This window comes from Conger conger, chromosome 9 (assembly GCF_963514075.1).
Source record: "Conger conger chromosome 9, fConCon1.1, whole genome shotgun sequence".
NCBI classification, from domain to species: Eukaryota; Metazoa; Chordata; class Actinopteri; order Anguilliformes; family Congridae; genus Conger; species Conger conger.
The window spans coordinates 17,049,806-17,064,976 of record NC_083768.1 but is presented as its reverse complement, the minus strand read 5'-3'; the positions used below and the strand labels follow the sequence as shown (position 1 = coordinate 17,064,976).

Genomic DNA, 15,171 nt, shown 5'->3' with positions numbered 1-15,171 from the left:
ATGTGTGCACCCAGCAAACCAGGTGTGGGGCTGCATTATAAATATCAGACCTTCTAGTTTCTCTTCAAATGGTCCATAAACACTTTGTATCATTCTGGGGAGGAGGCATTAGTCTCCTACCATAGCTGAAACCTCTCTTATTATTCCTTGCCGGGAAGATACAGACATTCATTTTGAGGTTCATTTTGCTCTGAGCACTCCCATTCTGAATGCACTCAAGTCTTTTGGATCAAGTGGCTTCATGCCCTAATTTGAGTTAAAAACACTGGTTACAGACACAACCAGTTCTCTCTCGGCTGTAAAGTACAGTCTAGGATAGACTTCAGAGTAGTCTCCCAAGCACAGTAACTGTTTAATAAGATCTAGAGAATTTGACCTAATTTAATAATTGATGCCCTTGTGGCAAGTCATGTCATGTGGAGTTAAGGAGAAGCAGCTTCATCACATTTGAATCAGGCCAAAGCATGCAGGACAGTGACTGAAGGACTCCGCAGACCAATGACCAAGTCTGTAGAAAGGAGTTATTTTACATTATACTTTGGTTCAAAAAACCTATTCTGTGAAAACGAAGTCGTTCAAAGATGATGCATTGTCCTTTGAAAAGAAGCTTTGGAAATAGTCCTCTTTTCTGGCAGAAACTGAGACAGAGAGTTTTTCCATCCCTCTGTGGAACTGGAACCCGGTTAGCATAGGCTGGTGGCATGGCATGGCACACTTGCTTTTCCACAGCAATGCCCACAACCAGTACTGCAGCAAATGACATCACAATAAAGACTGATGTTTACCAGTTCCGAATGCTACCGGAACAGTCCAAGACTGAAATTTCCATTCAAAAAAGAAAACTAGGCTATACTAGGAAAAGCTAGATACCTTCAGAAGGTGCACGGATCACTGCGCTCAACCAGCGGAAGACTGAAGGATACACGTGTGTTATAGTTCCAACCTTCTAACTTCTCTGAAAACAATGTCTTAACGTCATTTTTTTCCCCACACGTGTATTTCACATACACATGATACCTTGTATAAATAAGACAGCTTCAAAGTTGCTATTAGGTGTATTTCTTCACTTTGAAGGAGGTAGGCTACCGACTCCTATAGGCCTCAAGCTAAGCTAACACGTTATGGTAACATGGAAACCAAACCAGTGAATGCACAAAAATAAAAAAATAAATTGTCTAAAAGATATTATTTTTACATTCTTACTGTCTGTAAGTTGGAAATAACATTTTGTTTTGAATTCTCTTTATTTATTTTAAATGTGTCCTTCCAAGAACATGGCCCAGTCTTACAATCCATTTATCAGATGGCAAACTAAAGAGCATGTAGCAAGCACATTATTCTTTCCCCCAAAAAGGTCTCGGAAGAAGGAAAAAAAACTTTTAAACGTAAATGAGTTTTTCAGATCGTACCTTGTGCCACGCTGCATTCCTAAAGCAATGCTGATCAGAAAACCACCTGCTCTGAAAACACCCCTTAAGGACTCCTACATAAGAGCCTAACTGCTGACCTCCCTACCATATATAAACACAGAATATTTCTAAATGACTTTTTCCTTCAGATGTGCTGAATCTCCACAGAAAAGCAAACTACAGTACAGTTACCCCAAAATGAAACCATAAGAAACAATGTCCCAAACAGCTTCAATGTGCCAAATTTGTTGATGGTGCAAGTATGGCAAAGTGCAAAAACATTCATTTCAGGAAGCTTCCAGTCTAAAACCCAGTCTTAACTGTGCAAGTACGAAAAAGCTATGAAAAGCTAAATTGGTTATTGTCAGGAAGATAAAACCTAGGACCCGTGTAAGAGCTCTAGATTCTGTTTTTTCTTCAAGTCTCACGACAGAGCAGAAACGGTGAAACGTGCACTGTTTTAGGTCAACCCAGGGTCACACTTCAAGGAGTCACATTCGACATCTGCACATCCACAGCTAAAGAGCTAGCCTATTCTGTGACCCCGCACCTGACTGAAACCTTCAGCTTCAAGCTAAAAGAAATGAAACCCTTTCAACTGAGCGCAGCATCAATACAGACACTCCCTTTGTGGAGAGTAAAAAAGTTTAAAAGCTGCTAGTGCGGAAGAAAAAGGCCCTTTTATTCTTCATCCAAATCCATTTAATGTCCTTCACAGGGCCTCTCATTAGCATGTCTTTCCCTGGTTGTTTTGGCCCACATACAGTGCGAAGGTTTAGCTCCGCTGCTTGATAAGACTTGCCCTGGAACAGGCTCCAGAGATTGGATGTCCCAGTGATGGCCAGGGAGCCCTGGTCCCCTACAGAGCCAACCCGGGCATCGCTGGCTACGCCCGAGGGTTTCCCCAACCACATGACCACGTAATCCACCGACTGCAACAATTTCACATAATCCCACTTTAATAACAGCTAGGATTAAATGAAAGGGCTTCCGAGAATTTTCATACTCATTCAAGAGTCACCCCGTTTAGACAGTTTATGTAGTTTAACTGAGTTTATGGTGCGTCATCAGACATGAGGATATTTTCATAGCGTCCGAGCCGGAAGGTGAATAACCTTTGGGAACACTGCCGTCAAACCTCAGACAAAATATGAATAGCCTTTGGTAATATAGCAGTCAATATCCCAGACAGAGGGATGTTAAGCTTTGGTAATACTGTCGCCATACCCCAGACAGAACCTTTTGGTAATGTCACACTCATTTCTGAAAAAGAGGGTGGCCAACCTTTCATAACCTTACTCTCATATCCAAAACAGTGTCTTAGCTTTGGTAGCATTGCTGTCGTTACTGAAACGGTCAAATAAAGGAAATGGCTTCACATCGGTCACAGGGGTGCCACAGCAAAAGCTGTTACACAATGGCTATCCAATCAGAGGCCAGCCCCCCTCAGCCTAGGTAGAGTGTTCTCCTAAAGGGCCAGATGCTGAGAACTGAGAGCCTCTGGTAGGAACATCACAGAGGACGAACTCCATGAGAAGAAGCTGGACCGCGTCCCTGTGGGATCACACATTCCCTGTGACAAAGTCACTTCCACAGAAGACTAAGCTCCATGACTCCCTGCAAAAAGCTGTATGGCAAGCCAACTTTATGTGGGGCTCTCCCTAGCGTGTCAAGAAATCCGTGCCAAAGGGTTGTCATAAAAAAGCAATTAACACCTGATTATATAAAAAGTTTCATGTGGGAGCTTCTGAACCTTAAAGACACATGTTCCGACAAGCACACTCTACCATGTGTGTGTGTGTGTGTGTGTGGGAGGGGGATGACACACACACAAAAAGACAAAAACACACAGGGTGTCAGTGTCGCAAAATTAAAGACCCACGGCCTAAAGCAAATGAGGGTGAGAACAGCACCAGCACTAAAGGACATGAATAATGCAGTCTCCCTGCTCTTGTAAAAGAGAGGGTACAAAGGCAGACCTTTACACTGGTGGTCTATGGGGAAATCAGTCAGACATGAGAAGGCCTCTCATTTTCACTGTGTGTGTGGGTGTGGGCGTGTGTGTGTATGCTTTTTTGTATGCGCGTGTGTATGCATACACGTGTGTGTATGTTTATGCGTATGTATATGTATGTGTTTGTGTAAGTAAACAATGGCACTGCTGACTCAGTAACACTGTGGATTAAACCACTGCCGTTGCCATGACCACACCACCACACGCTGGGTTATGCCCCGGAGTTGAGACGTGAAACCTGGCACCCTGTTACACAACCTCTCTGAAAACTAAGCCGCATTTGAAAAGCAGCCCAGTGCTGCGTACACGGGAACAACGCCCAGGTGGAGCAGAAGACACAAAACAAAACACAGGAGGAACCTGTGGCTAGGCGAAGACGCTGTCGTGTTTACATGGAGCCCTGCGACTCGAAAAACCACGGTCACCCTCACCACCGACAGCACCACGGGGCTGTCCTCCCTGTGGGCCCGCGCCCTGAATACGCCCAGCAGACGCAATGAAAGGCGCAGCGCTATTTCAGGCTACTGCCGCAGAAGGAGCTCCACGCGCCGCCATTTTGGCTCCCCTCTGGGCCTGCTCACACCCAAAGCAGCCTTAGAGGCAAACCGCCATCCTATTTTTCCATTTCCATAGCGAAGACACAGACAGACTATAACACAACACGTATTCCGAGATGGCCGACACGTCTCCTCCTCGGGCGTTTCCCCACTTTTTTTGGTCGCTTTTGTTTGTTTTTGTCTGTTTTTGTTCTCAAACGCCCAGCTACTGCCGTTCAGGGATTCTCATTGTTTAGCTGCAGCAGAGAGTGAGGAGAACAACCCCTTTGCCACACACTAAGGTCTGGCAGAAAAACATGCTCTTCCAATGACTAGCGGAAGGAGAAATCGCATGTACACGGTGCGATTAAGGAAGCGAACGACATGTCTTTCATGGGAGAGCTCATATTTTAATCAGCCCTGAACAATGTAAATCCAAGATGCAGTGGTGCAGAGCCGCTGTATTGTTATTGCCACTCGCCATAAAACTCCATATGGGGACGAAAACCCACTGCAAAAATGTGTGTGTTAAATTGAGTTTTCATATTATTATTTCGGTTTCTTTCCGCCAAGAAAAGACCCTGGGGATTTTAGCGCATAAAATTCCAGCCCCCTGAGAAAAGCCCACACAGCCAATTAGGGCCGAGAGCCGCAACATTGTTGGGGTTTCAGAAAGCTGGCGGGAGGGGACCAATTCAGCTGCACAAAATTTCACGCTAATACCAATGCTAACATTAAATGCAGGGGGTGCAGGTAGTTTAGCACTGCTCTGGTTAGCCTGCACTTCAACCTTTAGAAACAAGAAGGGAAAGTGACTGAGAAGTTCACCCAGCAGTGTCTTGTTAGCAGCTCTGAGAATCCTTTGGCGTGAACTCGAGCAGCAGCCATACCTACCTTTCCCCAACCCCACTTCGCTGTGACAGATGTGTGTCTTTCTGAGCTGCTATTGGCTATTAATAGCTGCACAAACAGCAGGATGTGTGGGGAAGATGCAGGCCTGTGCTGCAGTGAGTTCAAACAGGGACCCCAGCTCAGTCTTCCTTCTGCAGCCTGCAGTACTGCACATGCTCCCACACATACAGAGATGTCCCAACTGGCTTATCATTGTGCCACACACAAACCTGCACACACCCATTCTGAGTTTGAGTTAAATACATACAGCAACACACGTGTAAACGCACACGTCTACACACACACACACACACACACACACACACACACACACACACAAACACACACACACACACACACACACACACACACACACACACACACACACACACACACACACACACACACACACACACAGGAGAATCTGGTGCATAGGGAGCTGAATTAATAAGCCAGCGCTAGCGTCATCGGATCATGCCACGGGCATCCGAGACAGAAGTGTGATGAATGAGAGAACACGATCCTCACAGGCTGACAGCTCGCAGAGATCCGACGCTTCTGAAAACGGGGGGGGGGGGGGGGGGGGGGGGGTCGTTAACGTCTCTTTGAACTGCCAGTCGGGGTCCTGGGGATGTAAATGGCGGATGTGCCAGAGTGGAGAAGAAGCCATCAGGGGTACTGGGGGCGTCGGCGCATTGATCAGCTCACGACTCTGAAGAGCCCTGGGGTTGCCAGCGTGTGCAGATACGCACCAGAGAACTTACCACGCGTTGCCCAGCTGTAGTCAATTACACTGGCACTCTGTATACAGCCAAAAGCTGAAATCGTATTCTTACGACAGAAAAATGGTCACAAGCTTCAAAACCCACCAAATACATTTCACATTCAGAGCATCACAGATGCACAGTACCAAGGGGATTAGTAGCACCAGTCCTGCTCTGTTCTTTGACCTTCCACAGCATTAGGCACGGAGGAGCAGACAGGCTGTGTGAACGCAGGAGATAAGATGGAGGAGGAAGAGCAGGGGCCTCCTGGAGCCCTGCAGAGGAGAGTCTGAACGGGGTGAGGCTACAGGCCACGCCCTCCCATTTGTGCTCCCCCACACGCTTCACCGCGAGTCAAGTCCACCGTCTCTGAGCGAGGTCCTGGAAACTCCACCCCGAGCGGCCATTTTGTGTCGCAGTGACTGGCAGTGTCAAGCACAGACCAGGCTTTGGGGACATAACGCGGTCGTTGAGGGAAGAAAAATTGACGGCCCTGATGGGATTTTATCCATCTGTGCTCCAAAGACAATAAAATACAAATCGACGCAACCCCCACCATTTCCAATCTAGAGACTCAGCTATTACGTCGTTCCATAAAGCGCCTGACCACCAGTAAACCCATCTTATGCTTCCAGAGGCCAGATGGTGACTGAACCCTGCAGCATTATGAGTTACAGCCCCAGATGCCACGGAGCATAAAACCAAATAACAGATGCTGTATAGGAGCACTGCCGACGGTTTGCTTTTGGTTTGCTCCACCAAGCCAAAACCGGGCTTCTTTTCTGGAGCTCATTTCCTGGTCATGCTGTGAGACGGTGCTCACTAGCACCACTAACGTTGGCTCCAGTATAGGTCATTTAGACCCGTTTTCAACGTAAAGTCAGTGGCACAATTGCAGTCAAAGTACAAAGTCAATACATTTTTTCCCATAAGACAATGTGGTCGCAAATCAGTGTTTTTTTTTTTTTCTTCATCTAATGGCCATGTGCCTATTTTCTTAAGTTATTGTGCTATTCTGACAATGCAGCAATACTTTGGGCACAAATCAGAGACAGGTCACTCGCTCTCAGAAGCATAGCGGAGGAGCCGCATCGGCTTCCCTACTGCAGTCTCTGGCTCCAAACTGTACAACAGGACTCTTGGGTCCATACGTTTCCACAGTCTATGCCAGCACTACTCAACTCCACGTCCTGTGTACTGCAGTGTCTGCAGGTATTTGCTCCAACCGTGCGCTACACCACCTGATATCACTAATTTGCTTATTATCTGAACCAAGCAGGTTAAATAATTAGTGAAATCAGGGCGTAGCGCACGGTAGGAACAAATACCTGCAGACAGTAGCGCTGCTCTATGCCTTCCCCACTCGACTCCGCCCATGCCTCCGCTGCCAGGAGGCTGTTTCCGGGCAGACCCCCCCCCAGCGCTCCCTCCCGCCCCGCCCCTTCCTTCCCCCGCGTCCGGGACACCTGCTCACCTCGGGCGCCGGTCGCCAGATCCGCGACTTTCTGAAAGGCATCCAGGAAGGCGGCAGCTGCAACCATGGTCGCTCTGGAAGAGAAGAGGAAACACAGCTGCTCACGGTCGTGCGTTCACCGGATTACGAGGCGGCGGCACGTGCATCAGCGGCCGCTGGACCGCATTCAAGACCTTATCGGTCCCTCGTCAACTATTGGGGGAAATGAGGGGAGGCAGGGTGCCAGAGCTTTTTATAAACCATTATTCAGAACGGGACTTTGGTGCAGGATTACTACAGTGTCTGACCACAGCCATTTGTCATAGCATTTGTGGATACTACTTAATACGGCAACTGATATTAATCGTTTAAAGGATAATTACATGCATTTATTATATGCCACATAGAACCAAACGGAAAATACAAATGAAAGGGGATGAAAGGGGATGAAATGTCAATACATTTAATGGTGGAATTATGAATAAGGGCTTAGGGTACTGAATTTCTAAACTTTTTTTGGTACTTTTAAACATTATTAATGTGGGGGCATTTAGATTTTCTTTAAAATGTTTCAGCAGGGATTTCTATAATGAAAGTTATTGAGGCAAGCCAGCAGCATGGGACAGCACTGGAAAGTGCAACAGACTATGCTCTTATATCTACAGCTTATAGAATTATATTTTACAAAAATATTATTTTTGAATATTTTCAGATAATGTCAAAATGCATATCCAAACATGTCTGTTAAATGAGGCAGGGGCCCCAAAGTAGTCTATGCGTCATAGTTGTTGAAAAAGGAAACGCATATTGTACTCAGGTCTGCTCAACAGGATCTGTTCACAGGGCTTCTTTGCCGTTACAGGAGCTGATTTCCTTGTGACTGCTGTGTGTGTGTGTGTGTGTGTGTGTGTGTGTGTGTGTGTGTGTGTGTGTGTGTGTGTGTGTGTGTGTGTGTGTGTGTGTGTGTGTGTGTGTGTGTGTGTGTGTGTGTGTGTGTGTGTGTGTGTGTGTGTGTGTGTTAAAGTCTGGACTCTGCCCCGCTGACCTGACTCATGGCTGCCAAGAGCAGCAAGGAAGGATATGGGCGGAAGGCAACAGGGGTCATCCTCTATTCACGCTCACACAGTACTGCTCAGAGAGCACTACAGACTCACACACAGGGAACGGTAGGGACAGGGATCAGGGCTCCACAGTTATGAAGAGCAGGCTGTAGGTTCAAATCCTAATATTTCAATACATTTCAGATGTGTGTGAAATGTTAGGGGGGAAAAATGACCATGTCAGTAAAAAAAGAAAAAAAGAAATTACAAATGCTAATTCTTCATAGCAGATGGGAAATGTTATATTTTGTTGCTTTTAACAAATCTCTACAGTGGTTTATGTGAAATAAATCATTAGTGTTGACTCTGGCTATTGCTACATGAACTTACAGGAAAAACTTGGTCACATCTGGTCAAAGAGCACAGAAAGGCAATCCACTCTGAAAACAACGTGATCGTCTCCCAATCTTAACGAACTGCAGAGAAAAAAACCTTCAATCCAGATATTATTTCTGTGAATCAAACACAGCTCCAGCCATTGTGTAGGATAGATTTTTTGAACGAGTGAGTGAATTATTAACCCATAAAAGTCAAAACCACATCCACTCTCGCACGATTAGTCACACACAGGATAAAACGAGTCTCAGTTAATCTCTCCTGATAAAGCTTAATTGACTTTTTCCCCCCCAATGAGCATAACACATATCACATAACCTTCAGCACCGGATTGTCACACCATGTGAAACGCCTAACTTCATTTTCAGCCCTGTGACAGGGGGAGTTGGGCAGAATCTAGCATGCAGACCAGTCAGTGGAGCCTGGACCTCCACACTCCCCAGGGTGACAGCAGGGCCACCAAGCCAGCAGCTAGCTGACGGCTCCAACAGGTGTTTCACATTCCATCCAGCAGGTGCCCCACATTCCATCAGTGTTCAGCTAGACTGGGGTTCAACCCAAAACCAGACATCTGTGGAAGCTAGCGCTGCGCTCCCTCCACTGTGACCTCTAGTCTAAGGGCAGGAATAGGAGAGTTCCTGGTAACCGGCCAATAAAAATGAGCTCGAAATTGCCATGTTGCCTTCCAAAAAAAGAAATGCATGTAACCGATAGGATTTATTCAGAAAACAGCTTGCAGCTTCTGACAGGGATACAAGTGCATGCAAGGAAATGATTGACAGGGAAATAAACTGTTCTGGTGTGACCTCCATTAAGGAGCAGCCATAATGCTTACAGCAGTCAGTGTGTTTTTCCTTTATGTGTGTCTGGCCCTTTATGAGTGTGAGTAGAGAGTGTGAGTACAGTAACATCGGAGCGCAGTTTACCTGAGCTGGGACTGCAGCTTTCCAGCCTTGCTGATAAAATCCTCCCAGACGGGGTAGCTGCTCTGTGGGGACAAAGGAAACGGCTGTTTCAGGAAACGCACTCATCACCACTTCAAACATATCAACAGCATCAACCAGGCAGATAACGCCAGTGACAGATAATGGGGTCAAGGGCCTGAATACATACAACAGTTTAAAAACTAAGGGAGTGAAACTGGAAGACAGGGGCTGTAAAGATGCTATGGTCTGTAAGGTCTGAGAACGTGTGAATGGGGCAGGGGTTGGCATCATAATCCAATGAATGACAAGAGTTGGCAGACTCAAGACCCCAAGAGTTTAACAGGAGAGACATCTCTATAACATTAGGCAAAGACAAAAAGACATTGACACTAACAGATAATGGCAGTGCACTAGCGCAGTAGGTAAATTTGTGTCAAAAAACACATATTGGTTCAATCAGTATATGGACAAGCAAAAAAGACTGGTAAAACCTCAACAGCACAGAGCTCAAGTTTAAGAACCCAACCCAGTTTTCAGAGAGACCGATAAAATCAGACCCCCCCCCCCCCCCCCCCCACCCCACCCCAGTTTAAAATTTGAATTCTTGAATTCTTGGACTTGTTCTTCAGCTAACAAGTCAAACAAATGTTACCAATTGTTACCTTGGCAACATATGAAACCATGTTGCTCTACAGAAATACAGATTATGAAGATTATTTTTTTCTAGACAGGACCCTCATTACATTCTGCCTTTGAACAAGAGGGTTGACATTTCAAGATAAAACAAATGGAAGCCCTTAGGAGGAAGCTAAGAGACAGGAAGCCTAATTTGATGGATAACATCATTCATGCTTAACTGTAAAGAATTCTTCCTTTACTTGGAAACACGGTTTACCTGTGATAATTAAACTCAAAATGTATTTTGAAATAAGGCAACAGCACAGACCGTTTTAACACAACAAGCCACCACAAGTCTCCCTCTGCTTCCCCAAAATGTTCTCAACATAAGAGGATTACTACTGACCTCATATTAATAATAATAATACATATGACACATTTGTATTGCTTTTTATTGACATTCATTCAGATTAATCACTTAAAGTGCACTACATTCTTCTATTTAAAAGCACCCATGTATCCCCAGTCATTCTCATATTAGACTACTCGCCGGTATTACAGCGGGGTGCAAAAATGTGGGAACCCCTGGTTTAAATGTCTGTAACAATTCACAATTCATCGGTATGTGATTGAAAGCAAACCCGAAGTTAAACATGAGACCTTTCTGCAAATTTTAAAACAAGATTGCCTTTTTATTTTTTTGTTGTTTTTAACTTTTTATTCTGAAGTAACGCCATGCCTTCTAAAATATCTAACTGCAGTGGCTATTCTGTCTGGTGTTGACAACCATGGGTTCCTCTAAACAGTTATCCAAGGATTTCAGAATGAAGATGGTTAATTTCCACCAAGAGAAGCAGGCTACAAAAACTCTCAATGTTTCAAACTACCCACTTCCACTGTCAGAAACATTATTAGAAAATGGAAGATAAATGGAACAGTTGGAAGTCAAGGCAAGGTCTGGAGGACCAAGAAGGATTTCAGATAGAACAGACAGCAATACAATGTTCTTTAAATAACAAAGAGCTACATGGCAGAGTTGCCAGAATGTATGACCCCCAACACAAAATTAAGCGTTTCAAGCCTTTTGGAACAATGTGCTTTGGACTGACGAACCCAAAATGTAACTTTTTGGCCACCACCAAAGAAGGTATGTTTGAAAAAAGGGTGAAGACTTTGTAGAGAAGAACACCTTCTGTCAAGCATGGAGGCGGGATCCATTATGCTTTGGGGTTGTGTGGCAGCTGGGGGCACAGGAAATATTGTGCGAGTGGAAGGAAGAATGGATTCCACCAAATATCAAGAAATTCTAGATTCTAATGTTCAAAGGTCAGGCCAGACATTGAAGTTGAAGAGAAGTTGAGTATTCCAGCAAGACAATGATCCATAGCATACCTAAAAATCAACCAAGAAATACCTCCAGGAAGGACGGATGGGCCAAGGTTTTGGAATGGCCATCACAGTCCCCAGACTTGGATATTATTGAAAATCTGTGGACAGATCTCAAAAATGCCATACAGGCCAAAGAATATTTCTGAGCTAGAGGTGTTCTGTCAGGAAGAATGGAGGGAAATTCCAAAAGCGAGAATTGAAAGACTCTTAGCTGGCTACAGGAAGCGTATGCAAGCGGTTATAGTAACAAAGCACTAACTGACAGGGTTCCCAAACTTTTGCACAGGGCCTTTTTTTTTTAATTTTAATTAAAGATAATCTTGCCTTTAAAATGAGGACAAATGTGTCATGTTTAACACTGTACCATTTAGAGATCAGATTTGCTTCTGTTCACCAAGATATTAATTGTAAAAAGCTTTTTGACCAGGGGCGTCCACATTTTTGCACACTACTGTACATTAACCTAATAATTAAGACCCGTGTAAACTTTATAATCATCTACACTTTATAATCATGCAGACTTGAGTATTGAAATTCCATATATTCCTACGACAGCGTATCTCTCTTATCGGCCTTTCCTGCGCATGTGACGTTGTCTAGACCCTGCTCGACTTCCCTAGGGAAAATATCGTATTCTATCAGTGAAGATCGTCACATGAAACTAGCAAGTGCCACATCTCCCTTGGAGGTCACCCTGCTATTTTCAACATTCGGGCATTTGCAACAGGTGACACGATCGATGCAGCGTGAAATGGGGTCCGGGTCCAGTTCCACATAAGCTAGCGTTCGCATCCCCTACTCAATCTATCCTCAAGTCCAATGCATATATAATTTTACAAGAGAAAATAAAAAATGAAAGCCTAAATAATCACAATAATTTTGAAAATGTTATATATTAACGTGTGATTCATTCAAACATTTTTTTATTTTCAGCAACATTCCACGTAGCAATATAACGAGTTGATATCGTACACAAAACCAACTAAGCTTTGTAAGCCATCCGCCAGCTTTGTTAGAACCTTGCGAATTTCTTCACTTTATTCAGCAGGCTAGAAATTGGTGAAGTCAGTTGTATGATTTTGTGGTAGCGAGCTGGTCAGCACGCAATGAAAAACAATCTCACCGTGCACACCAGAGATGCCCGTTGCTAGCTAATATAGCTATATAATTCAATAAGCTTTATTGAGCAATCATCATGAGCAGACTCTGAACTGTACCTGGGGAAATCTAACGTTATACAAACATGAGCCAAATTAAGCAATTCGCTGACGTTGGGTAACGTTAACTAAAATTAACAGAATTTCACATCGCACAGGTTAACATTTGGTTCGTAAGATAGAATTTCTAGCAGAAACGTATTTTTCCCCACTGCAGTTACTGCCACTTATTCGATGCATATATAGCCAGCGAACCAACTAACTAACGTGAGCCAGTCACCCATCTGTCACAACACAGCTAGATGTCGATATTGTTTTTCATTCACCAAATAGGCTCACGTCAACTAGTTAATTGACAATCTTATGTGATATCTATATTTTGCGGCACAATAGTAACACATAAAAGGGCCTTGCATGATATGGATAAAACAAGATGCGTTTTAATAACATTGGCATTACCTTCATATCCCCGATTATGGTCTGAAAAAGTCCTCCAAGCGCACTGCATTCTTTTTCAATAACCGCCTCCATTTTCCGACACAACCTTGCTAGCCCGCTAGCTAGCTAGATTGACGGACTAGGCAGCTAGCTAGTTAGCTATCTAACCAGCTACCTTGCGAGTGAAACCTGAATAAAAACCTGTTCCGTTTTTTATTCGTCCAAGGAAAGATGAGCAATCAGATGTTTCTTAAAATGATTTCCACGAGAAATACGCCAAGCTATCTGGCAAACAGGCTACCTAGTCACACAGCTGTAGCGATAGCAAGCTACACTACAATCTGTGTGGCTGAGTGCTGCTATCCCAAACAAGGCAGAAGGAGAAGCCAGCAGTGGGCGATGTCGATGAGATTTAAAACCCACGTTATTTTCCACGTTGGAATAAGTTCCATGTTTCTCCTGCACATGCCATAGAGAAAAATTAGTAGTCAGCTACCCAGCCACAATAGGAAAGGTGAACAATTGCCGATATTCCAAACAATGGGAGTTGCGCAGGAAACAAGACCACTGAGACAGAAATTCCTGCTGAGTTTCCCTCAGCTGCTTACACATTTCAATGCACCTCACCGCAGCTGACGAGAGGCGTACGAGCCTGGCGCGTCCCTACGCAAGAAGTGCGCGCCCTCGTTTCCTTCGCTGATAGAGGCCGCCTAATGTGTTGCTGGTAAGTAGTTAATTTAGCTACCTGGATAGCTCTTTCATTGTGAATGCCTCTTCAATCGCCTGCAACAAAGAAATGCATGTCACATACATTTTAAGATTTATTTCTAATGCATGTCAAAATATGTTAAAATGGGCAGTTTCATATATTCAGTAATATATTTCGAAGATGATAAGAATACTAATATCGATTGTTTACATTTAATTTAACCTACAAATAACGAATAAACTTCAGGGACACGTATGCCACCACACCAGTAAAATAATGTTCTTGTTAAATCCTACTGTAGGATCATGACAAGGATGAATATAGATCCAAGGGGGACGGGTTGGACACGCCACAAGAATTGCTAACACAATCGTATAATGTAAAATATACTAGTGCTGCAAAACTGTGAAGACACACATATTATAGCTAATACTTTAAAAGCCATCTTATTGTTGCTCTTCTATCTAGATCGAGAACTCATTCGCATTCAAAGAAAGCAGGCCATCTAGTGGCTACCAAGTTATACTGCCATAATAGTACTAGATACATACAGCGGCATGCTGGTATAGGCTTACTAATGCATGCATAATTGTTTCTAAGCACTACTGTTCTCGGTTTCCAGTGAAGGTCATCAAAGGAATATTATGCTTGGAGAAATTGGAGAAAAGCACCAATTTGTTTCCTCCTGTAGTTGTAGAATGGGATTTAAATCAGCCAGGGTCCACTGTGTTACCACTATATTAGCACCACCTAGCTACTGATCAGGCATGCACAGTTGTTATCAGTGAGGAATGCTCATCTGCAAGAACACTACGTGGCCGGCCGTATTGAAAATAGTCATTGCCCAAGCTGTTGCACTTTTTACACAGTACAACAGCTATGTCGGTCAGGTGGCGTTATTGTGATGCGATAGCACAGTACACACAACGAAAACAATCAATAAATAGATATTTGTCTATAGGATTTGTCTATGTACCAATTTATGTCTGAAACAAATATATAACCTGGAGAGACACGCCTGTGGAAGACTGTAAGCAGCACAGACGCTTCTTTCTAATGCAGGGGGACCCGTAGGGACATGTATTCTCAGTGTAATTGTTTGTTGTTGTGCTTATTTGTGTGCCACCACCCCTCTCTCTAAACACTGAAGGCTTGCCTGAAGCTATCTGGGTCGCACCTCCCCGCTTGACTGCGCTTGTTGTTCCTCCCTTATCCTTGGATAAAGCTCCAGCAGTGCATTTATTAGCAGAACAGGATCCTACCCATTCACGTCCAGTCATTACTGCTCCTAGCTGTATGGGAGTGTCTGTGTGTGGGCGACATGGCATTCATCTAATTACTGAAACAAGAGCCTTTGTCAGTGCTGAAGCATGTAGAATGTTAAAAAAGGAACAGTACAATTCATAACACCATTGAGAAATGCAAGAATAA

At 44.2% G+C, this 15,171-nt stretch overlaps 1 protein-coding gene across 6 annotated transcripts in view; it reads right to left on the bottom strand.

Annotated features, from left to right (window-relative positions):
* The window catches only part of LOC133136245 (protein MTSS 1-like), a 51,432-nt gene extending 37,738 nt beyond the window's left edge, over positions 1–13,694 (bottom strand). For 5 of the 6 annotated variants that reach the window (XM_061253562.1, XM_061253566.1, XM_061253564.1 and 2 more), the window contains exons 1-3: positions 13,053–13,647; positions 9,430–9,491; positions 7,089–7,162 (exon numbers count right to left, since the gene is read on the bottom strand). In XM_061253562.1, the coding sequence (XP_061109546.1) occupies positions 7,089–7,162; positions 9,430–9,491; positions 13,053–13,124 (208 nt within the window). In that variant the 5' untranslated portion in view covers positions 13,125–13,647. Of the gene's footprint in view, positions 1–7,088; positions 7,163–9,429; positions 9,492–13,052 lie in introns of all 6 variants that reach the window. The other variant, XM_061253567.1, reaches the window with a different exon arrangement.
* Between the last annotated feature and the right edge of the window lie 1,477 nt (positions 13,695–15,171).